Source organism: Coprinopsis cinerea (assembly GCF_000182895.1).
Source record: "Coprinopsis cinerea okayama7#130 chromosome 7 map unlocalized cont3.7, whole genome shotgun sequence".
NCBI lineage: Eukaryota > Fungi > Basidiomycota > Agaricomycetes > Agaricales > Psathyrellaceae > Coprinopsis > Coprinopsis cinerea.
The window spans coordinates 2,191,848-2,215,373 of NW_003307538.1; the positions used below are offsets into that span (position 1 = coordinate 2,191,848).

Below are 23,526 nucleotides of genomic sequence, written 5' to 3' on the forward strand. Positions count from 1 at the left end.
CTTGTTTCTGGAACGACTTCGGTACGTTTGTCCCCCCGATTAAGCGATGACAGTTGAACGATGTGTTCGCGAGGACACAACCTAGTGGGCTACTACACCGCAATCGCCACCACCCGACCATTACCCCTGCGTTCTTTCGGTATTTAGTCTCTTCACTCAATTACCGAGGGCTGCGGATCTCCGCCGACTCTATGTGTTCCCCGACAGAGAGGCTCTGGCGACCCTTGTTACCAAAGGAAGAGATTGCCCGTGTTGCAGAACTTCGTCAATAACCTGTCCAACTCTGTCCACACCCCCTCGCCTCAGTGGGACGTTTTGAATCAAAGGATGGATCACGAAGGCGAAGCAGTTCCCACCTTTGGCAACTAGGTATATTGACGGCCATCTCGACTAGCATGGAGTTTATGCATCTTTTCCTGCGCCACTGGTGCCCCTTCCAGAACTGGGCAATCCTGGGTCCAAGGTGACCGAACACGTAACAGAGGTGATCAAGTTAGAATCCGATTTACCTTCTCTGTCGAAGCCCAGGTTGCTGAGAAGCATGGTACGATTATAAAGGGGCGACCTCGCCCTCAACACCCTCTAGAACCCTCCCCCAACGACTCGCCCACGACGCCAACCTGATAGGAGCTTAATCGTCCCTCCCTACGTGGTCCGGAATGGGTAGACGACAACGGTCTTCAGCAATCCTCGAAATGCCGAATGATTACCGAAGCACAGTCATGGCACTCGTTCGACGCCCGACGCTCTCGCTGTCAATCCGTAGGGAAAGGCGATCTTCTCAGGCACTTCCGAACGACCTGTCGATAGAGTCATACATGTCGTTTGGTCTCGGATCGGATGCGAATGGACGACCTGTTACCTATGTTGCTTGCAGCAACGATCGTGCAGCTGGAATGGATCGCGGCAAGTGCACGATGGCGGCTCAACTGGTCTGTGCACAGGTGAGTGATTCAACCCATAGGGGGACTCTCTATCTGACTGCCTTCTCTTCTAGTGCTCTCTGGTAAAGGTGACTGGTCCTCCGTTGTGAGAGGGATGTTAACACTGATACCCCGTCCCCAGTATTGTTCGGGACGCTGTCAGCGCCAGCACTGGCCAAAACATCGCAGCGACTGTGAGAGCAAGCTGAATCAGTACAGTTGGCAGCCAAACTGGGTGACAGATAACCGCCGACCAAACTTTGACGCAGCATCCAACACCTATACCAGCAAGCTCGGATTCAATGGTTTATGGGGACGTGTCCCAGGCTATGATATCCTAAACCTTCCCATGAATGAAGGGATGGCGATGGGGATGTACCAGAACTTCAAGCTCTGTTTCTCCGGTGAGCCAAGTCCTGTACATCCAACACACTTCCGTTATAACTTTGATGTTCCCTAGGGGCCAGTGATCTCCGGAACCTCATACGGACCGTCAACTGTTTGCCCAAGGGCTACCAAGGTCGATGTGACATCCTCTTCAACGACCCTGATGCAATCTCCGCCAATCGCAACCTTCTCATCCTCTACATCCTCGTTTCGGCTGGCCCTTCCATCGACGAAGCAGCGGAGCTAGCATTGCACTTGATGTATTCCTCCCGCTTGACAGCCACCAGCGCAGCCTACGTCCAACGCTGCGTTCACCTCATCTACGGGGACTCAACTAGACAAACGGACATGACTTTCCAGAGAAGCTTCACCACTCGAGGAAAGGGGATGCTGTACTCGGCACAACCTGCGATGGCGATCAAGCGCCCCTTAGAGATGTTCCTGTCGCGCTATGAGCTTCCGAAAGCGATGAGAAGGATGAGAGACGTCCTTCTTGATCCTGGAAGGATTGATGATCGTCAGAAGGTCCTCGCCAATTTGGAACCCGCACATCGACTTGCCCACGTTCACTTTTGGAAGACGGGTGTTCTCGCGCCTTTCTCCATGGACCTTACTCCTTTCAGCCTCCCAAATCGGTGCGTGCTTTGCCTTCACGGGCAAATGTTAGACTCTTGATTAACAAACCAGACAGACTCTCGTTCACACCCCAAGGGAGTTGGTTAGGGAGGCCCGACGACGTCTCCCCTCTGCAGGGCTGGGATATATCCAGAGCTCAACGCGTAGGTCAACACTACGGCCTCGATCCCAGCGGCGACATTTTTGGCTGCCTCTTCTTCCACATCAAGTACGAACTCCAGGAATTCATACACCGCATCAAATCTTTTCATATCACCATTCACCATACCTCGTACGACTCCCGCTTACTCTCCAAAGGAATCTCTGTCGGCGTTCTCCCTTCCTTCACAGATGCCTCCTTTGATCGCATTGACCTCGGCGCGATGCCTGATAAACTTAGTTTGTCGGATTGCCTGAATGATTGGGCACCACTGATGAGGAAGAATAACGCGCATTCCTGTTTGGTGATGTCGTTTACGAGGTGGAGTGACGAGCATGGGTCATCCTTGGCTCGTGTTCCGCTTTCTAGTCCCGAGACGATACTGCAGATCTTGAAGAGGAGGTGTAGAAATATACCATCACTTGTAAGTCTAGAGCTTCAGCTTATCGGGCTTAGTTGACAATGCGCGTTTGCGCTAGGGTCCTCGATTGAAGAAACTATTAGAACAAGGCCTGCATTCACCCTCAATGATCCGTCTAATCGAGTCATTGGATGTGTTTGTCGATTCTGGTCCCGCATTCCAAGAGTATCTCCAATCGCAAGACGTGATTGGTATCTCGCGTGCTCTCGGAATCCGCCAGAGACGAAGGAATCGCATACATTCCAAGGTCTGTACTACTTGTGCCCTCCTTATCCCTGATTGATGTTTACTTTCGCCTCTTCCGCCACCAGCGCCTGGGACTTTCCCTTGAGGCGTCCCCTGGCCAAGTGCTTCCTGATATCACCAGACAGGAATACTACAACCTTTGTACGTCCCAGCTTACTCCGAGCGTGCCTATCATTGAATTCCTTCACTAATTAGTTAATCTGGCCCGAGGCGACCTTTTGACAAGATTTGTCGAGTTCGAATTCTTGCTTGATTGAAATCCCTCCACTGCGGGGAGTCTGGTGTTAAATCTCTCCCATTCTGCACTGCTTTGTAAATAAGATGGGTCCATCGCACATTGAACAGTATGCAACACACTCTGAGTTTACAAATCCTAAATTGTGCGCATGTCTTATTTCACGGTGGTTCGTCTTCGATGACAGTAGGCCGAACGTCTCCTACGGTTATCACGCAGCCAAGGCGTCTTCCGCCTTCTCGCATTCTTCGGAATTGCTTTCAAATGGAGAAATTCAAAGCCAGTAGTAGGGAGTAACAGTTAAACACACTCTGGCATTGGATGGATTATATGCTACAAACTATAAGGATGATTGGTAGTACAGGCATATGGGAGAAGCAGCAGAAATCATGTCATGGTCGTGACGAGAATGGGATGGCGAAAACGTTTAGCACTTGCATTCGCCGGCCTTGCAAGCACAGCTAATCCAACACAGCGTCAGTGTCCCCCTAGGCTTCAGGCACAGCAAGCTCAACTTACTTGGTGCATGTGCAGCTGCTAGATCCGCAACCGCTGTTGCTTGCTTGGTTCTTGGTGCATCCACAGCTGTTCAGAAAACGGAGGTTAGAATTGAATGACCTCGAACGACTTGGAAGGGAACGAACCTGTTACCACAGCCGCAGGCGTTACCGCACTTGCAGTTGGCGCAGAAAGAGACAGGGGTAGTGTTCTCGATAAACTACATCGCAGTGTAAGCCAATGATCGCCATCCGAACGCTTCGAGGGACGTACCATCATGGTGATTCAAATGGGAGAAGTCGGTATTGTTGAGTAAGATGTTTGTGATGCACTGAGTTCTGGGGGAAATCAAGGACCGCCAGCGTGCCCTTTTATACCTTTCTGGCCCCCTCTATCACGCGTTTTTGGAAAATGGACCGTTACTCAGCCGGAGTGCAGCTCGTCGCGCGATTGGTGCATTCTCAAAATGCCTCAATCAGTGGCTGTGTTCTATGATATACCCCGCACGCCAAGCTTTGAGGCAAATATGCGCAGCCAATCAGGACGCTGCGATCGATCTTCAAAATCCCTCGTCGAGTGCAACGAAGGCAACATACGGTAGCGCCGTGGCCCCTTGAACCGTGTGCTAGAGCGCATTCTTAGCTCTCAAGAGCTCAGCATTGCCCAATGAACCCAATTCCTGTCCACCAACGGAGTCAATGACAGTCATGGATTGGAATGTTCTGGAATCTTCGAACACTCTCCAGCCACCATGGATGTTGTAATCCTTTGCTGGACTGCACCGTGGTACGACATCTGTTTTATGAGGTGACGGAACATGGCTGCAGGCGCTGACATCCCTATCGCGAAGAGCGGATGACAGGCCACTTCTGGCGAAATGTTTCTTTTCCTCTGATCCATTATTCTTCCCTTTCCCTGTCTCCAGTTGCATCGCCACTGACCAACGACCATCCTTCCCTCACGAAGGCTTGATTTTGATTTGCACCAGACGTCATTTCCCCTCGTTTCGTGACAAGAAAACGTCATTACTTTCTCTGTCCAGAAACGAGACTCACGAAATAAGGGTGGAGAAGGCGAGCAAATACCCGCCGTCGACTGAAACGTACTTTCTGCCATGTACTTTAGCTAATCCTCCATTGGGGTCGGGGTATCTCTCTCCAACGCAGCAGTCTTGGACAGCGAGGAGAAGCACGCTTTCCTTGTGACGAGCCTGTGTCTGTATGTCTTCTGTACCTCAGGCTGGGAAGATTATTGAGAAATGATGAAGGTAAACCCCTGAGCATGCGATAATCTGGTATGTTGCGACGCTCCCGCAGCGGCCAAGACTGCGCCGTTTCGGGTTTCACGGCTATCTGCAAAGTTCCATTACCGAAAAAGGAATTGCCATGTACCGAAAGAAGAAATACCTCGAACTTCCCCTTCAATTGACTTACTGCGGGGGCTTGGGCGCGGGCTGCAAACACCGTGAAGAAGTTCTTCCCTTTCTGACATCTCCTAGACTCACCTAGCGATGACATGTCCAGGCCACAACCATGGCAGGTATATAAGAGTTGGAAGTATCCTCATCAATCCTCAGCGGTCTGAAGCCTTCAGCCCGTCTGTCAAACTACCCAAGCTCAGCCAATCTCAATCTTATCCTCTTCCTTTACCCAGAGACCATGTTCCCCAAAGTACTCGCCGCTTTCCTGGTTGCGACCACCACCATGGTCGCTACCTCCAGCGGGGCTGCCATCCCTGGACCTCCCGCACCGGTCGCTCGCGAACGGATTCCCCCCGAGTGCGAATTTACGTTGATTCCCTCCGCTCCTGTGCCGGAGGACGCCGATCTAGAGGCCGAGTTCAGCTTCCGTGAGTCCTGGAATACATAGATACCTTTCTTCCCTGTGAACACTCTCTTACGGTTGTCCTGCTTTACTACAGAGCTGAGAACCCGCTTTGCCCAAGAGTTCCCGGATATCCCTTTCACCGTGAGTTCGCAGTCACCTCACGCTCACGGATATAAAGTTGGAATTTACTGACCAAAATGGTTAAAGAACCCGCCTGATAGGAGCTTCCACGATGGCCCGGATGGCAATGGTTTTTACTCCGTCAACAGAGCCTGGGCTATCGAAGGCGTCTCGGACGAGGACATTGTCGATGCGATTTCGGGCTGGTCGGTAGAAACCTTCCCTCCCGCCACCATCCCTTCTGTCAGCTGGAAAGTCGACTCAATCTTGTGCTTCATTTTCTAAAACGATGAGGCGTAGGTAGATAGTTATCATTAAAGTCCAAATCGAAATCTAATCGTTGACATGATACCCGAGTCCGCGATATTAATAGTGGGTGTGCATGTGCGTGGCCAATAGCTAGCAGGTGTAGTAATTATAAGTACTATGTCATGACCATCGTGAGTATCTCTAGGCTCTAAGTCCCCTCATCTAATTACGACCATCCTTTTCTTCCAATTGTTCTTTAGATTCTTGTTCAAGTGTCGCAGGCGAAACAGCAATTTTCTTCGAGAATGGACTGCGCTCCCGGAGTGCAGGCCCATAGATAAAGAGGACCTAATAAGAACGTCAGTGACAGTGCGACGGCATGGAAAATGACCTCATACAAATGGAATGGGCATCAGCAGAAGCGCAATACCGGCGAATAGAAGATTAGCCCATCGGTAGGTGAGTGCCGAGTACATCTGGTGCGTAAATAATGGGAACACGGTTCCCAAAACGTTTCCTGATCCAGTAGTCAGAATTTCGGAAGTTCACAATCATGAGGTAACAACTCACGGAATAGACTTTGACCAGCAAGTGCCGAGGAAGCGTAAGGCCCATAACTGAGAAAGGATTCATTTGAGTTCATCGTCGTGGTTGAGGGCAGGTAATTCATGCACTCACCAATCTGCGAGATACGTGAAAACGGAAGCGTAAATCATGTACACGGCCGAAGAGAAAAGCTGTATCCATGTCAGTTGACGGCTCGATGTAGGGGGTGACGGCAGACGCACCGTGATGCCGACGAGAAGTCCAATCCAGTGGATAGTAGACGAGCACGAGGCGCCATAGATGCTCATCGCAATAGGGAAGATGACTCCTGCGAGACATGCGGAGTAGAGTCTCGCTTCGACTCCTCGTTTCTTGAAGTTGTTCCTGTATTTAAAGGCATAAATCGAAGCTCTCTCGGGAGTTCAATAGGACTACTGACAGATACAAGGGATTTTGAATACCAACAGTGATCGCAAAACCAATAAAGGAGCCAAGCCTGACGGGTATCGTGACGGTAAGCAGCAGATCGCAGGAACAGAGGCCTAACTTACACCATTGCGGAGAACACGGTCCCGACCTGTCCTACATGGAACCTATGGAGATCACGGAATACAGCAGCAATCGACCTATGAGATGTGGATGAGATTCAATCATTACCGTAACCCAAGGCAAAACAACTTACGCGACCAGAACGAATAGGACACCCCATGCGAACCCAATCCAGAGCTAGAATTAGTTTTAGCATCACAAGTCCCGCGATAATGAAAGAGGCTAGCACGCACACTGAAGCTCGCGACGATCGGTTCCGTGAATAGAAGGCCTATTACAAGGTCAGCTTAGGATGTTATTCGCCTAACCCAAGGTGCTCCGTAACTTACGCAAAGGGCGTGTGCAAGAAATCCAAATCATGCTCTTCAGGCTTTGACGCTCGACCTCCGCGAGTGCGCGGTACCTTGCGTCACCTGTCTCCTTCCTCGTTCGACGAGCGATTTTCGTGAGGATAACATTCGACCGTGTCTCCCCCATTAAAGGAATAAGCAAAAGGCAGACGCCACACAAACTGAAATTAGAGGTTAAGTCTCTCGATGGGGAAAAGCCAAAGAAAGACGCACATCATTTGTATCCAGTGGATCCACCTCCAACCTAAGCGCCCGTTGAATTCTATCCATCCGCCGAAGACTGGTCCAAGACCGTTCCCGCCAATTACCATCAATGTCGACAAGGCCATGGGTAATGTACGACTGGAAAGACTGTCAAGCTATGTCCGAAGTGGGGTACATCAACTAACACTCACTCTTGTGGCGCCCAAATGTCTGCAATGGTCCCTCCCACCATGATAGCTCCGGTTGAGGCCACGGAGCCTTGCAAGAATCGAGCAACTTGGACCAAGACGATGTTCTTCGCCCTAAAGCATCACAATTACGTCGTCCGTTGTGGTTGCAAGTTGAGAATTGCAGAGGACTTACATTGCAATAGGGATGTAGAACAGCAGCAGGGCAACCAAGCTGCCAAGGTACAGCGGACGCCGACCTAGTTCTTCGCTGAATGGCGCAGTGAAAAGAGGAACGACCCCAAAACCTACGGAATACACCGCGAGGCCGACCGTAGCTTGGAAATTAGACGCTTGGAGATCTCGGTTCATCGAAGGAAAGCCCATGTTGTATGAGGTGGATGTTGTAGCTGGTGACGTAGTGAGAAACCATCCAAATATGCTAACGAAACTGAAGCTCACAAGAAACGATAGTAGAGAAGCAGGCGAGAAGGGTTATAAACCATTTCTTCTTCCGAGAGAAATTCATCGGATTTCTGGGGTCATTGTCTTTGAAGTCGACCTTTCAAGTGGATCAGCGGGGCACAGAACTTGTTTCAACGCTCAACTCACATAGATGATTGAATCTGCTACTGTTGTTGCAGTACGACTGTCAGGGGTTGGCGAATCCTCATGGGCCGCATCAAGCATCCTTTCACCCTTCTCAGACCGCAGTGTTTCTGAGGCAGAAGGCGTAGCAACGATGGTCGGACAAGGCGTTTTCTGTTGGTCGTTTGGCGTTGAACATTGTATTGGTTGTGTCATAAGTCGTAGAAGGGGTGCAACGTTAAGCCAATCGTGGAGTTTAAATACAAAACCGGTCTTGCCAGCGAGAGCCGAGTCAGCTGGAACTTTCGTCGAAAGTTGAAACTGCCTTTTATTGCATGATGATCGGAGCCTGCTTTATACCTTATTCAATCAATCCTTGGCAGTACTTTCGGAGCTAACCCACCAAGATCCGAGGGCGGACACCCCCACCCATTTGAGCCTTGGCATTCGAATTCCACCCACTCATCCGATTCGGTTTTTTGTCATTGACAGCAGCATGCTGAGGGTAAGATGTCAGAGTCGAGCGTTTGAGCACCGCAGGAGTCCATACCAGCAGACCAGCCCGAAAGACCCTTCGACTTGGTCTCATTGGATCGCCATGTGGCGTCGGCCTCGGAATGCTCAGTCAGTCAGCTATGATCTCATAGGCCGAGTTCGCCGGACATGGGCGCCTAAGGGAATTGGAAGACTCGGAATGCAACAGTGTAACGTTAAGTGATTCGGAATGCAACATCGCCCAACCTGAGCGAAGGAATAATGACATGGAATTTAAAGGGGCTCTATATATCTACCGTGAACTGTATCTACCGTCACTACAGGAAAGGGATCCTGTCTAACCAATGCACGACCGGGAAATAGCGGAAGATATTATCTATCAAAATGGGAGTTCGTATGATTCAGGAATAGGAATGAGAAAAAGGGAGAGAAAGGGTATCTTCTCCACAGCAAGGAGGGTATACACCGTCAGCTAATGAGCTGTTTTGGTAGAGCTTAAACGCTCTGAGAGCAGTCGCCAAGTTTCTCCTGGACACATTTGCCCAGGTTCTGTGGCTGAGCAATTGCTTTCTTGGAGAATGGGCTGCGGTCCCTGAGTTTAGGGCCGTAGATGAAGAGGATCTGAGCGAGGTTAAATGCAACAATCAACAAACGGGTTTTAAGGGTGATGGGAATTCGGAAGACATACAAATGGTATCGGCATCAGTGCGAGTGCGAGGGCCGCCCAAAGGAGGTTTGCCCATTTGTAGTTCAGAGCAGCGTAGATTTGGTGGGTGAACAAGGGGAACACGGTCCCGAGAATGTTGCCTGCACGGTGATTCAGCGACATCGCAGCTGTGTACGGAAGACGCAACTCTTACGGAAGAGGCTTTGTCCAGCGAGGGCAGAGGAAGCGAAGGGGCCGTAGCTAGAACGCCGAACGCACATCAGTCGCGATGGTCGGAATGAGTACGGGCCAGGACGTACCAGTCAACAATGTAGGTGAAGGACGCAACGTAGATCAGGTATGCGGAACAGGAGAACAGCTAACCTCCGTCAGCGTTGGTGTAGAGGAGACATTGGAAGAAACACTCACTGAAATACCGACGACCAATCCCATCCAATGTACAGACGATGAGCAAGACAAGGCGTAAATGACCATGGACAGCGGGAAAATGATGCCGGCGAGACAAGCAGAGAACAAACGGGCTTCAACGTCTCGTCTCGGGTGGTGGATTCTGAAACGGCGATTAGACGTAGGGAATACGAGATTTCAATTGATAGGACGCACCGATAGAGCCTCTCTTGCACAAAAACGTTCAAGACAAATCCGAGCAATGCCCCAACTCTACGAGCAGCGACAAGTCTGATGAGTCGTCTGACAAAAGACCCAAACCGGATGAGCTTACGTGAGGGCTGCAAAGACAGAGCCAATTTGGCCCAGGTGGAATTGGTGAAGGTCCTGGAACACGGAGGAGATGGACCTGGCAACATCCAGTGTGAGCGACAATATCCAAGTACAGGGCCAGGCACTTACTCCACGAAGCAGTACAGCACTCCCCAGGCGAACCCGACCCAGATCTGTAAAGGGGAATGTCAACAATCCGAAAGGCATCAAGACTGAGGCATTGTACTGACGCTGAAGCCAGCGACAATAGGTTCGGTGAAGAGTAGTCCTATCGAACGTCGCAGTCAGCTCTAGACTTTCGCAATCATAACAACGCGCGACTTACGGAGAGGTCGCGTGCACGAGATCTTGATCATGTCCGAAAGACTTTCTCGCTCGACCTCAGCAAGGGCACGGTACCTCTTATCACCTGTCTCCTTTCTCCGTCGACGGGCGATTTTAGTGAGGATGACAGATGACCGAGTCTCTCCCATCAGAGGTAACAACAGGGTACAGACACCGCAGATTCTGGATAGGGAGTCAGCCTTGTGCTGCGGTCCACAACATACTAGAAAAGACCTACATCATAAGTGTCCATTGAATCCACCTCCATTGCAAACTCTCGTTGTACTCGATCCAACCGCCGAAGAGGGCCCCAAGGCCATTGCTTCCAATGACCATGAAGCTGAACAATGACATGGGAAGGTTACGACTACGAAACACATCGCCGTCAGTTCCGATCTAAGGCAATGAAGAGGCGCGACTTACTCTTCGGGGGCCCAAATGTCGGCAATGGTTCCTCCAACCATGATGGCCCCAGTAGATCCTACGGCACCTTGCAAGAAACGCAGACCTTGGACCGCATAAATGTTCGTAGCGCTAGAATAAGGCGAGTTAAACATGATCCTTCTCTACTTGAAGATGGGTGGGAGTCGTTAGCATACCATGCGATGGGAATATAGCACAGAAAAAACGCGAGCATACTTCCGATGTAGACCGGTCGCCGCCCTAGTTCTTCGCTGAAAGGTGCCGTGACGAGAGGGACAACGGCGTAGCCCAGCGACCAAACGGCAAGCCCGACGGTGGCTTGAAAGTCTGTCGCGTTGAGGTCTCGCATCATGGAGGGGAAGCCCATGTTATAGGCGGTAGTAGTGGAGGCTAGCAGGAGGTCGTGAGTGGGTAGTGATGATAGAGGGCCGGAATACCCACAAGAAACAAAAGTTGTGAAGCAGGCAATGAGTGTGATGAGCCATTTCTTCTTTTGAGAGAAGTTTTGGGGGTCGCGAGAGTCGTTTGCAGTAAATTCAACCTGGAAATGCGTGTCAAAACCAAAGTAAAGAGCAGTTGAGATGGACCGAGGGCTTACATAGAGTACAGAATCCCCGGTTACAGTCACACTGTCCGGAGTGCCCAAGCCAGAATCATCGATGCGCTCGACCCAGTCTCGTTCCCGCTTCCCTAAGAAGCTGGGATCAGCCAACTCCGAGCCTTGGGATTCACCCCTCTGTGCAGGGCATGGTGAAGCCTCTATTGATGTAACGACGATAGCGGGAACCCCAGCGTTCGCCGGGAGATTTTCAAAAGAGTGTGTCGATCGAGGACCGGTCATGATACAAGAAACAGATGCAGAATAAGACGATTAAAGAAAGAACATAAGCTGGGAGAGAGAGAGAACAAAAAGTGAAAAGAAAGAGGGAGAAAGAACGAAAGAACGCGGGATGTGAGTCAAACACATCTTCGCAATTCAGACCAGTCTTTTAGCCAGCACCCAAGTCCGAGTCCTCGAGGATTAGCGAGAAAATTAATCTTCTGTGTTTGATGATCGGGATAGGCATTCCCTTCGGCAGTCGGTTGTCGCGTATATTGGCCTTGTCCGAGTCTCTTCTTGGCGAATTGCTCGGTCGAGGACTCGAAATCGAAGCAGGCGCGCCCACCCAAGTGGAGCCTTCACCTAATATACGCCATTTTGGCTGCCAACGACGACGAGGCGCGTTGCAATGGGCGGGATATTTGGCCCGCGAACCGCTTCTAGCGAGGGCGCAGGGTCGCTCCGACTGTTTACACTCTGCTGGAGCAGTGAGGGACTATTGGGCCGTTGGAGTAACGATACTGCGCACCAAGACAGAAGCAAATGTTTGAACCTTTGACGGTTGTGAGGCCGCCATTGTGTCGGATTGTCAGGACTCAATCAGCTCACCGCGAGCGTTTAGGCGATCCGAGTTGCCATTTTTCGGACGAACGTGCTGGAAACCAAGACGCCATGGAAGTCAAAGAAGGCGTGGAGCCTTTCATAACAAGAGTTGTCCGCAGCAGCATCGCCATTTCCAGTGACTGTTGCGGTTGACCATCGTGGATGAGAACAAGAAAAGGGAACCCTGGACGGCGGCACCAAGAGCGTTCCGCGGCGGGCGTCATGTGATCGTGACATGACAAATCCGATTCGAGCGGGCGCCGGGAGCGTCTCAGTCTGTGCATAACCACTGCCAATGCAGCCTGCGAGGAGAAAGACACAGCGAAGTATACGATTAACAGTTTACCTAGGTATAGGATGTCTAAGGTTATACGTACAAATACGTTGTTATACATGTTCCGAGAGGTGGGTTCCATCCTGTATACTCGGGTCGAACGTGTGACAACAGCGGGGGGATAAAAACGACATAGCAAATGATTTAGCATGTTTCGATAGCAAAGGATGAGGGTAAAACAATTGAGAAACCGAAATAAAGTAATAACAGGGTATAGCGGAGATGGTTGGATGGATCGAGGAAATTTGACTGCAAAGACAAGGACAAGGTTAGTGGAGGGAGCATTGGCTTGTAAATGCGCAAACCAAGTCCCTGCTGCCTACCACCGCCCTTTCTACCTTCCAGCTCTGGACGCATATTTCGCCCTGGCTCGTTCCATCATCTCCCTGATCTCAGGACTCTCCCAGTTCGATGGCTCCTCATGGGCAGCAGCCGAAACGGATAACGCGGGAGAACCCATTCCGTCATGCGAGAAGCCTCTCGAATGTGTTTTCCTAGGCGTCGTCGGTGCAGTCGGTGGCGCGAGCAGGTTTCCGGACGACGAGGATGAGACAGCAGAGGATGTCGATGGGTAAACTCCGTGTCCGTTGGTAAAGGTCATACTCCGCCTCGAGCGAGTGCTCCCTCTCCTCTTGAGTCGGCCACGGTCCTCTTCGTCGCTAACCCATGCCCCGGACCCATCGTCCACCTCATCCTCCTTCGCATCACTCATGACCACAACCTCCTTCCCTAACGCTTTCTTCCCTTCCTCAATCAATTGTGCCAACTTTCCACCTATCCAGTCCATCTTGTCATCGGGGTCGTCGGCTTGATCATGAGGTTCCTCTTCTTCTGCATTGGCACCGTACGAAGACCTTCCGCGCTTCCGAGGAGATTCAAAGTCGAATTCAGGCGGGATGGGAGGCCTGGAAGAACTGGCAGACGAACGACCAGTGGTAGCCGACTTGCGCGGCACTGTGAGTCGCTCTCTTCTAGGTTTGCGAGCACTCCTGGGTATTACCCGCTGTCTAGCCTTTTCTCGGCCTCGCGGGGTGAGCAAATGCTGCTGTTGCTGGGGGTAATCAATTGCAGTCCATTCCTGGTTGTAAGGCGGTGGAGGCGAGGATGGTTCGGGTGTCCTTTCGTTCTCGACCACCATCTCATCGATCTTAGAATCTTCGACATGTCCCGACTCGTCCTGAGCTCCGCGGTTCCTCCATCTGGACTTATGGTCAGTGAGTGTACTCTCACAGGAAGAAGGTAAGGGCGTACAGCTTGTATACGGTCAGGCCCACAGCAGTACCAATGAGTGCGGCACTCCAAGCGGTTGAAACGATCGAGCCTGCAAGGCCTCGTCGACGTTTGGTGGGTGGAAGGTCTATTGAAGCATGGATCATATCATTCATGAGGTTCCATTGAGATCGACGAAGGGGTTTGGCGGGGTGGCGGGCGTCGAAAACAGAGAGAGGCACAGATTCGGTCAGTGATCTCGTCGACGATGCGTAAGTTCAAGAGGAAAAAAAAAGAAAGGATGGGACGTTGAAGGTAGGAGGAATGTCAAGGGGCAAGGAGGTGGCTCGCGTATTTTAAATTAAACACGTGCAATGGCATTGCAGGCCATTTTGCTCAATGCCCCAGAGTCGACATTTGTTGAACAAAACCCTTGAACGCACCAGGTGGAGCCATTAAATTACCCTGGTTGTAGCCAGAAGGGAAAGGCAGGACAAACGAGGGGAAAGGCACATCGCAGAGCAGAACAGAGACAAGAGTGAAGAGCGGGAAACTGAATAGTCCTCGATCAAAACACCGTCATCTCCGTCATCCGTCACTTGAATTCCGAATCACAAATGTGCAGTGCGTGCGAGCCGGGAGCCCGGAAATAAAAAGGAAAAGGAAAAGCAAATGAAGAAAGGCAAACTCACCATCTTCGTCCAATTCCCTCACGCCCTGGATATGTTCGGCTTCTCTCTCCATTCCCCCAGTCAACTCCCGGTACTTTGCAGGTGTGTCCAAATAGCCATTGGTGAGCGTCAACGTCGTCTCGGATGTGGTGGGTGAACAAGACGGCTCCCATCCCCGTTTGCGGTTAATTGGCGCGGGAGACGGGGAGAGGGAGTGGACAAAATGTGGCCTGGGACCGAGATGAGAGTACGTCTGGGTCAGTGACAGGGCACTTGAAGGCGTCGGAGAGGGTGAAGGCGAAAATGAGGGTCTTGGAGGTCGCATAGTCCGAGAGCCTGGGGCACTCATTGGAGTTGGTGCGGTCACAGAGATGGGGAGAGGCCTAGTCGGTCGAATTAGGGAACGAGAAGGACGGTCCAAAGGTGGGTCTCCTGGTGGTATGGGTATGTTCTTCGACGATGTCGGGCTTGGTGTGGTCGTAAGGGATGTGAACGGGTTGGACAAGCCAGGGACGGTAAGTTTGAAGGTGAAAGGGAATGAAGTGAGGATGTTCATCGTGACTCGGTCGTAAGCGTCGTTATATAGCATATACAGTGGGTTGTGTGCAGTCGTAGATGGTCGTTAGATATGAAAAGAGGCAGGCGACCGCACAAGAATAACTGTTTCGAACTTGATGAAGACACAGTCGTGGTGGTGCCACAAACGTGGAAATGTTCTGAATTCGATTCATCAGTGTCGGTCGTCCGATAACATTAATTGACGCACCAATGAGCTGTAAATACGTTTTCTGGATAATCGCGTCCTCTGGAAGCAACGAGGCCTAGCAGAGAATCCAGAACAACCAACACAAGGCACGCCAGATTGCGAAGGATCGTTGCTGAACCTCTTGTTGGGGTGGCTGTGACCGCTCCGGGAAACAATTGCATCCGCCCGCCCCAGACAAGCGTTTAAGGAGATGATGCCCCTATCTCTCCGCCCGCCCAGCAACTCCAGTGCAAATGTATAAGTAGTCTACAGCCCACCAGTACAGCCCACCAGAAGAAAGTCGCCCGACTTCCGGCCATAGACTTGCCTCCCACATCACATTGGGCGGAGGCAAGCGCGAGGACAGAAGATTAGCCCGAATATAACGTGTAACAAGGTCTGTGTCAATACTTCCAGACATATGCTGGGTTGTTCAGACAGGGAAGGGGCCTACACCGCACCTGCTCTGAGTGGAGGATGAAAAAAAGTTACAGACAAGCCAAAGTGGTGAACGAAAGGCCCTATTGTGGAAAAAGAAGCGCAATGTACGACTGTAATCAAGTTCGCTCGACTTGCGCTCCTGGCGTCTTCACTCATGTTGGGAACCGGGCTGCTAAAGGTGTACTCGCGATAAGAGGGTATGCACGGTCATCTAATCCAGCCCATATGGCATTAGTAAGTCTTTCAGCGCACGCTTGACATGGCTATCTTTCAAGAAGTCAGCTGTTCGAAGGGACCGGGAGAAGTCGACGGTTTCCAAACGGTTTCGCGCCTGTGAGGCGGTCTTTCAACTGGGTCTGAGCTGTGGCCCCTCGAGGCCCTGGTAGGCATATCCACGGGATGTGATATCGCAACTCGTCCATTGGTACGGGAAATCCAAGTGTCCAGGCTGTTGTAGTTAGAATCGACAGGAAGCGTTAGGGAATTCCGCATCGCTCGGGGGCTTGGCAGAAGCCTTTGCCAAACATTTGCACAGACGCGTCCAAGATGACCTCCACCTCGACGCGTCTGTTGCCCCTCTGCTCCAATCTCATCTGATTCTATACCTATTGATAGATATGTCGAAGCCGTTGGCAGGGGAGAATGCTAATATTGACTGCGGCCATACATACGTACGTGGTCGGGATTCGTGCATTGACAACTGCCATGTGTAGGGAGCTCAACATGATCACTGACAGCGAGATGATTTTGAGGAGATTACAAACATCTGCTTCGGTTGCCCGGTGACTCTGCGCATTCCCAGTCTGCGTTATCACATCTCAACAGGTCCCAAGTTGTGAGATAACTTGGGAGGTGTGTAGAAAGCATCGCTTCGACAGGTTCCGTGGCGTGGAATGCGCAATCTGCGAGAGCGGGCCCCAAATGTTCTACATGACTCGCGCGGAGGACCACGGCGAGACCGTATAAAGGATAGCTTCGGCATAGACCTCCCCACTCACCTTTTCTCTTGAATGCCCTGCACTATGTGTGCCTACACATTGACCCGGGGTCTCACTTTATAGACGACCCATGAATTCGAGTTCAGCTCGAATGCCCTTGGTGAGCACGTACCTCATAGGGTTATGTCCATTGTCCACGTCTACTAATTCCTTGACTAGACCTCATTAAAGGAACATTGAATACACGTGTTCAGGAGTCTCTTGGTGGACCCAGACTTGCGAAGTCCCGCGACTGAAAATCGGGCATGTCTTTCTTTAGTCGCCCATGTTCAGAATCGGTGGCAAAGCTGGGGTACAAATCGACTTACCCATGTGACCTCTGGCGACTCGATATCCAGCTATGTGTATTGCGACACTCCGTCCTCAACCCTCACCAACGATGCTCAATTCATTCACCCTCCCACACCTTCTCCATTCGGTTGCCTTTCAGCTTTCCAACTTCAGATGAACTCGTGGCCAGGACTTCCCAGCACCTGTACAAGGCGTTCTGCTCATCAGAATCCCTGACGAACAGACGGCTTCTCTAGAGGTTCGCGAGGCAAAAGACAATAAGAACGAGAACAATAAGAGCGGCTTTCCCTGTTCTTCCGACTCGGGAGGCGTCCTCGGGGAGCATGATGTCACCGGCCAGTCGCCAACGTACGGAAAGGTTGTACTCTTGTTTTGTAGCTGGACAAGGTTTACTTATCGTTTATCTGCAAGGGTCTCCAACGTAAGGCCCGCTATTGTGAAGAAGGACGAAGAAGGACACAACTCGTGCAGATAAGGGCTCCAGAGGCGGCAACGCAGCCTGACAGTGACCTTCAACTCCCCTGCAAGCTCGGTGTCATTAGAGATCCCTGTACCAAGCCATCATCGTCGGACTTGAACTGGAAGTTTCTGATTTAGGGACAGACGGGTATCCTCCCTCGCTTTCCCATTCTTATTATCTGTGCAGGCATCCAGAAGGTCCTCACCTCACCTTTCCTATGCAATTCAACCTGTGTACTCGTCGAGCTTCTCTAGCCCTGGAAACCCAGCATTGTACGCCTGCACCAGATCCACTGCCCCCAATTCTCTGCCTCCCGCAAGAGATCCTCGAAGAAATCCTCGCGTCTCTCGATTTGCACCATGACCTCCTTTCACTTGCGCTAACATGTCGCTTCATGACCGCTCAAATCATCCCCAGACACACCGACTATCGCATCCTCTCCGTCCGTACACTCAATCCCACCGTATTCGCCCACCTTTCCCGTCGTGCGGATCTAGCCCGCAACATCCGTGAAGTCCACATTCGCGAACGACAGAACTATACCACTGCAGACCGTATCCCGAAGGCGCTGGTGGACTCCAATGTCGACTGCGACCCCCGATTGAACGGGACGTACGACGAGAGGGTGAAGGTTGCGAACGTTGTCAATGCGCTCAGGCATATGTGGGATTTGCGAGCTTTTACGTGGTCGTGCAACTTCGGGGACGCACCTTCGAGCAATACCCCCTCCGGACATCAACAGAACGCGCAAGTGAATGCACGCCAAGCGCGACCGCGACCCACAAGTGAGCCACTGTATGAAAATGCAATTTTGGCTGAGGTCGTGCGGAAACCGAGCTTGAGGGAGTTTGGGATTAGCGGGACGTTTGGAAGCCATGTGTCGGGGCTGCCTTTGGATAACACCTTTACATATCCAGTGGGTCCCTTTCAGGAGGAGAATTTAACCATGGCCCGCTGATCGTCCCCAGGTCTGGCATCTTTCAAACCTAAAGAGACTGTGCCTGTCGGGCGATGCTTGGCTCAAGACATCCAATGCTCTGCCACTCTGCATTATGCTTTCCCGGTCGCCGAACCTGGAGGTTGGTCTTAAAGCGCTCTGAAACTATCTCTGTGTAGCTGACCGCTTACCTAGTACCTGGAGATCCCCCTCGAGTTCAAGCAAATCCATGCACTACGTTTCCCCCAGCTGAAACACGTCAAGCTTCTCTTGTACTCTGGCGCTACCACCTCGGTGGACAACTCTTCCGCTCGCTTTCTGGAGAACAATCCAACTATTGAGAAGCTTTCGTGGTTCCCCATTGGTGTTCCGGTATTGAAGCCCGGAATCCTCCCTAACCTCAAACACCTGAAGGCCAATATGCAGGTCATCAAGGCTCTTGCGAGGGAGGCTGAGGCTGTGGCAACCTCACCATCGCCGTCTACGAGCAAAACGTCATCGGAGAGCTTGATGCCTGGTTCTTCAAGCTCCTCTAAAAGGCTTTCGAAGATCCCAGAGGAGACCGAGCCAGAAGATGACCATGACGAGGCCGAACCACCTGCGTCTTCATCAGCTAACTCCTCATCGTCGGTTCCTGTCGAGCCACGGTCATTCGCGCTACCACCAGTGTCGCCTCTCGATCAGCCATCTGCACCACCTTGTACGCCCACAGATCCCATCTATCCGCCATCGTCTGCTCCGTACTTGCGCCTCATCGAGAGTCTTGACATCTCAGGGCTATCCGGGTCGGAGTTACTTTCATTACCTTTTTTCGAACGCAATTCCCTAAAGCGACTCGCTTTGCATCGCTTCAACGACGTTGAAACTGTCTTTGCCATTTCGGAAGCGTTCCCAAACCTCCGATGGCTATCGCTCCCTGTCCGATACTTCCCTACTTCGAGGCCAAGTGGTACGACCTCTACCTCGCAAACCCTATCCCTCGACACACTCCTCTCTCTACTCCCACAGTTCAGGAATCTCGAAATCTTCCGTGGTCAGGCTCTGTGGAACGCAGTTGGTGGTGGGAAAACTGGCGAGAGCGAGAAGGCGAAGATGCATGAAGTTCTGGGAGAGTTGGTTGTCGCGTGCCCCAATTTACAGGAGGTCGATCACTGTGACTTCTACGAGAAGAGGTGGGCGTACAAACGTGTAGTGGTCGAGCGGAAGAGAGTTCTGGTGCCCAAGGGGCTTAATGACCCATCTGACCTCGCATCACATCTGGCTCATGGAGGGGACGCTGGGGCAGAAGAGCTGGAAGAGATCGAGGTCATTGGCTATGATGTCAAGAGACCCTTTTCCAGGTGAGTTCCAAGTCTGTTGTTCATCATGGCGTGATAATAGTAATCGAATTATCGTAGGGCGTGCTTTGATGTACTTGACGGTGCATTCCACTAAAGTCCTTACAAGTGTCCTACACAGAGTCATGTGCACACTTTCGACAATAACCATGACTCGAGTGAGTAATTACACTATGCCTGCGATCATGGCATATCTTCACAGCCGGAATGGTTGTCGTGAACATTGTGACGCATTCGCCTCTCTTTTCTCGTCGCAGACGGCTTACAGCCTGAGATACAGTACTCTAAATGTTTCTCGTGGTCATGTGGTAACCGTTTGCAGGACGGGAGGGAGAGAGACCAAAAAAGAGAGGTGGAACAATGTACAACAATTGTTCTGCATGATCCAGATTTCCATTTGTGAGCTCTGACGTGCAACTTGCCAGGACAGTAGGTGACTAGTTCGCGGTGTCGGTCGCATTGGGCACGACAGTACACATATAGACATAGTCAATGGCATCCTAGGAATATAGCAATGATGGTGTTAAGACGCGATAGGCTGTTGAGTGACGGAAATGAAGGAAGATTCAGAGGCCAATGTTGATGGGAGTGCATCCGATATTGATAAGACCATCTATTGAAGGATTGACGTCAGAGTAGTCTCCAAACCAAGAAAATAAGAATACCTACTGAAGGTATTATGAGAGCAGCAAACGGGTGCAGCGGTACTAGGAGACGTGGATTATCGGCAACCATTTTTGCAAGGACAAGTCCGAGTAAACTCACCATTTGGTACCACCACCAATGCCAAGGAGGGCGGTAACGGGGCTGCATCCAGAACCAATGTCACCGAGGACACTTCCAAGGTCAATACCAAGCAAGGAGCCTAGGATGCTGGCTTCGCTGGATTGAGAGGGATAGAGCTTCTGGCCTGCGGAGAAGTTGAGTGAATGGTGTGACCATACGATTGATACGAGGGACCGTACAGCATTGGATATCGCCAGTGTTGCAGCTACCCTGGGCGTTCGCGACGGGGTTGGCTGCCACCAAGGTGGCGAGGGTAGCAACAGTCAAAGCGAGAACAGATTTGTTGAACATGGCGAAAGGGGGGAGGTTTGGGGGGAGTGGATGGGTAGAGAGGCGGAGGTAGTCCTTGGTGGTCTGAGTGGTTGTCAAGTAGCAGATTCGCCTTTATAGCAAGGCTCTGGCGGTTCGTGGCCAGTACGAAGTCCGATGAGCACTGGTGTCAGTGATCAGACACACCGTGCTAAGAATGCTTGTATGATTTGAAGCTCTGGGGGAGAGAGCAGGCGATCATTCCAGAAGGAACATCCAGCAACTTATCCATGATCGAGCTGGAAGAAGCGCTGTGAGTAGGACGTTTTGCCGCTTCGTTTTGCTCGCAAGTGGGAAAAAAAATCATTTGCTGGTGTCATCAGTCCCCGCTTCATACGAGTCCACGGAAGAGATCGAGCCTCAAGATGGTCACTGTCGTTGAAGCCAGAGTTTCGAAGGGACGTTGCTGACACTGTCAAGGTCATTCCAAAGAAAACCTTTTCGGTCTGAGGCCGGAAGAGTGCTCAGATGCTCTTGGAGAGAACACTGGGAGCGGGCTTCGAAGTTGAGCCTAGCGAGGACACTGGCAGGGAACTTGCCGGCCAGTGTGTATAACACTCTTTACACTAGATGCTGTCGCCTTCGGTTCCAAACCGGGTTTCAAGCGCGCTTCATGGTCGAGTTCTACCCTGCGCCTGAACACCACAGTGACCACGCTCATTCCGTGCAAATATTTCGAACCTTCAAGATGCTGGATCAGTTGGAAGCATCTCATCCGACCTGCCTGGACATAATCCAACACGATGAATCACCACTGGCACGCTTCAAAAAATTCTATGTGTCAATCGCACAGGGCCCCGCTCGAGACCGACAGCACAGAGACCGACAACAATGTACTCTATCCACAGCAATTACAGGACGTCATTGGGGCCGGTATCTTCCAATACTTCCTGCACCGTTGGTAGTTTCAATCTCGGTTGAAGACATGGTCCCTCTGGTTGTCGAAGACCTTTGGCTTACGGGGTAACTAGTGCATTAGAGCCTCGAAGTTAAAGCTCTACATAAAGGGTGTCTCCCCTGTCGTCGGTTGCTGGTGATGTGTGTACATTCACCATGTCTGTTCCTGGCGCTCGAACTGTTCAGGGCTTCTGCATCTTTGGAGGCCCATAGAGTTGTTTGCGGTGTGCGGCATCCCCCTGTGCATCTTCAGGCTGGACACAATGACTGCTGGTCAATGTGCATTGTACATCACGACTTGCGACCATTTTCTCTGTCTCCAGAAATTTCATAAAGTGCCGCTTCCCTCCAATGGCTTTCTTCAGAGCGTCTTCTTACCCCACTTCCCCCTTTTCCCTACTGTCTCTATCCCTCACAGTCCCTACTTCTTTTACTGCCTTTCGCGATGCATCTCAAGTCATTCCTTTCCTCTGTAATTCTACTCGCCAGCGTGGTCGCCAATGCATTTGCGGTCTCACAGGACGACAGCAGCCTTTTGGTGCACTCTCCCGGGGCGGAGTACAGGCCTGCCGACTTCCTGGTGACTGGGAGGGAGACTGGGCTGCCTACTAAAATGTCCCAGAGGCGCTCAACAGACTTCCACCACCTGACGAATGCGGACCGACTCGCCAGGCGACTTCCACTCAAGCCCCCTGTTCGAAAGAGTTCACGCAGAGGTATGTATTTAACATTTGTCTTAACCACACCTGTTCAACGACGACTTCCCCGAAACGCGATTCTAGCTGCCGTACAGCGACCTTCGCCCGGCCCCATAGAAACCATTCGAGGGAAGATTTCCGTCGTCAACGATCAAGGCCAAAGCATGGGTTGGTTGAGGAACCAAAACGACGTTTACCTTGGATTCTCCACAGACTCGGCCTCCGCCTTAACCGTGTCTTTGTCGGTCGATTCGTTGCAATCGTCCCCCAGTCAAGTCAGGGTCACCTTCTTGGTACGGCCTCCATGAATTTTCAACTCCACTATGAAACGGGACCTCATATGCATTAATATCTCCAGAACAGCAAGCGCCCGGAACCGTACCTCGGTTTGGTGCAGGGCAGGGATAATGTTGGCGACAGTGTCGGAGCTCCTGACTCGTTCAAGTGAGTACCTTCGATACCATAGCTTTTGGCAGCCAGACCCAATCGTTTCCACGCAGCTACTTGTATCTCAACTCTATTGCGGAACCAGGCAGTACGCTTGTTTTGGTTTCCTCCTTCCCATGAATAAAAGTTAACACATCAACTAGCCGCACCCGGATCTGGTGGATCCAACGCTGCAAACAGCAATGCGTGGAGCGCTGCCACTCGGACCCCGCGCATTGGGCAGAGCGATGTTGTATGTACCTACAACAATCTTTCCTCGCCTCCCGGCTGACCACTGCTTCTTTAGTGGACTTTTGATCGCAGCAGCAATCGCCTTATTCCATACTGGATCAACCCTGACTTGTCCTGTAAGTAGGATTCCCTCGTCTGGTGTCGCAACCGTTTCGCTAACCTTTTCTCAGCCTATGGACCAATTGAGATCTACACACAAAGCAACGTTTTGTACGTTCTTCCAAACCCGGGTGGATTCATGGCGAGATTCCCTAGCCCTCTTGGGGGTCCTTACGTGAGTGATCCGTTGACTTTTGGAATTAAGTGAACTGACTTGACATCCACTAGCATCTGGTCTTTGTTCCAGACGCCCCGATAGTTCCTTGAATCACAGCTGGGAGGCGATGGGTATGGTTCCCGTTTCTTTGCGATGCGCTCGGTAGCTAGCTGGAGCCCCTGCTCAATTCGTGGTACGGAAGGTGAATTGGACTGCCAATAGACTTGACTGAGAATCCATGTCCAGTGTGAGATCCTTGCCCCTGGCCGTAGATTTCATTGAAAACTTGCGGTAGCTAACTTGGTGTGGCCATTCTTGCTCTGCGAACTTTCTTGGGCCTGGG

General features: G+C 51.4%; 10 protein-coding genes across 10 annotated transcripts; 4 read left to right on the top strand and 6 right to left on the bottom strand.

Annotated features, from left to right (window-relative positions):
• Positions 1-818: 818 nt before the first annotated feature.
• On the top strand, positions 819-3,101 carry CC1G_05724 (hypothetical protein; the record flags this gene model as incomplete). Its single annotated transcript, XM_001831601.2, has 7 exons — positions 819-944; positions 1,150-1,327; positions 1,384-1,945; positions 2,002-2,509; positions 2,565-2,753; positions 2,818-2,893; positions 2,948-3,101. 7 exons carry the CDS (start codon positions 819-821, stop codon positions 3,007-3,009), a joined length of 1,701 nt encoding a protein of 566 aa, XP_001831653.1. The 3' UTR covers positions 3,010-3,101.
• A 313-nt stretch (positions 3,102-3,414) lies between these two features.
• On the bottom strand, positions 3,415-3,764 carry CC1G_05725 (hypothetical protein; the record flags this gene model as incomplete). Its single annotated transcript, XM_001831602.1, has 4 exons — positions 3,415-3,448; positions 3,507-3,572; positions 3,632-3,705; positions 3,759-3,764. The coding sequence occupies 4 exons, from the start codon at positions 3,762-3,764 to the stop codon at positions 3,415-3,417; spliced, it is 180 nt and encodes a 59-aa protein (XP_001831654.1).
• Positions 3,765-5,143: 1,379 nt separating this feature from the next.
• On the top strand, positions 5,144-5,716 carry CC1G_05726 (hypothetical protein; the record flags this gene model as incomplete). Its single annotated transcript, XM_001831603.1, has 3 exons — positions 5,144-5,333; positions 5,406-5,452; positions 5,519-5,716. The coding sequence occupies 3 exons, from the start codon at positions 5,144-5,146 to the stop codon at positions 5,714-5,716; spliced, it is 435 nt and encodes a 144-aa protein (XP_001831655.1).
• Positions 5,717-5,902: 186 nt separating this feature from the next.
• On the bottom strand, positions 5,903-8,186 carry CC1G_05727 (drug transporter; the record flags this gene model as incomplete). Its single annotated transcript, XM_001831604.2, has 15 exons — positions 5,903-6,028; positions 6,079-6,197; positions 6,251-6,297; positions 6,359-6,417; positions 6,469-6,610; positions 6,666-6,722; positions 6,778-6,852; positions 6,909-6,952; positions 7,009-7,046; positions 7,105-7,286; positions 7,339-7,467; positions 7,521-7,631; positions 7,693-7,906; positions 7,959-8,058; positions 8,109-8,186. The coding sequence occupies 15 exons, from the start codon at positions 8,184-8,186 to the stop codon at positions 5,903-5,905; spliced, it is 1,521 nt and encodes a 506-aa protein (XP_001831656.2).
• A 1,000-nt stretch (positions 8,187-9,186) lies between these two features.
• Positions 9,187-11,554, bottom strand: CC1G_05728 (drug transporter; the record flags this gene model as incomplete). The annotated part of the gene is made up of 12 exons (XM_001831605.2): positions 9,187-9,604; positions 9,655-9,796; positions 9,850-9,906; positions 9,968-10,042; positions 10,096-10,139; positions 10,197-10,234; positions 10,292-10,473; positions 10,529-10,657; positions 10,714-10,824; positions 10,890-11,103; positions 11,155-11,254; positions 11,312-11,554. 12 exons carry the CDS (start codon positions 11,552-11,554, stop codon positions 9,506-9,508), a joined length of 1,434 nt encoding a protein of 477 aa, XP_001831657.2. The 3' UTR covers positions 9,187-9,505.
• Positions 11,555-12,804: 1,250 nt separating this feature from the next.
• CC1G_05729 (hypothetical protein) lies at positions 12,805-13,855 on the bottom strand (the record flags this gene model as incomplete). The annotated part of the gene is made up of 2 exons (XM_001831606.1): positions 12,805-13,669; positions 13,722-13,855. 2 exons carry the CDS (start codon positions 13,853-13,855, stop codon positions 12,805-12,807), a joined length of 999 nt encoding a protein of 332 aa, XP_001831658.1.
• A 279-nt stretch (positions 13,856-14,134) lies between these two features.
• Positions 14,135-14,906, bottom strand: CC1G_05730 (hypothetical protein; the record flags this gene model as incomplete). Its single annotated transcript, XM_001831607.1, has 2 exons — positions 14,135-14,277; positions 14,372-14,906. The coding sequence occupies 2 exons, from the start codon at positions 14,904-14,906 to the stop codon at positions 14,135-14,137; spliced, it is 678 nt and encodes a 225-aa protein (XP_001831659.1).
• Positions 14,907-17,502: 2,596 nt separating this feature from the next.
• Positions 17,503-19,656, top strand: CC1G_05731 (hypothetical protein; the record flags this gene model as incomplete). The annotated part of the gene is made up of 4 exons (XM_001831608.1): positions 17,503-18,201; positions 18,254-18,364; positions 18,418-19,562; positions 19,620-19,656. 4 exons carry the CDS (start codon positions 17,503-17,505, stop codon positions 19,654-19,656), a joined length of 1,992 nt encoding a protein of 663 aa, XP_001831660.1.
• Positions 19,657-20,125: 469 nt separating this feature from the next.
• On the bottom strand, positions 20,126-20,636 carry CC1G_05732 (hypothetical protein; the record flags this gene model as incomplete). Its single annotated transcript, XM_001831609.1, has 4 exons — positions 20,126-20,172; positions 20,229-20,266; positions 20,325-20,469; positions 20,525-20,636. 4 exons carry the CDS (start codon positions 20,634-20,636, stop codon positions 20,126-20,128), a joined length of 342 nt encoding a protein of 113 aa, XP_001831661.1.
• A 1,360-nt stretch (positions 20,637-21,996) lies between these two features.
• Positions 21,997-23,293, top strand: CC1G_05733 (hypothetical protein; the record flags this gene model as incomplete). The annotated part of the gene is made up of 8 exons (XM_001831610.2): positions 21,997-22,267; positions 22,334-22,542; positions 22,608-22,693; positions 22,750-22,784; positions 22,840-22,928; positions 22,983-23,043; positions 23,098-23,201; positions 23,255-23,293. The coding sequence occupies 8 exons, from the start codon at positions 21,997-21,999 to the stop codon at positions 23,291-23,293; spliced, it is 894 nt and encodes a 297-aa protein (XP_001831662.2).
• Positions 23,294-23,526: the final 233 nt, after the last annotated feature.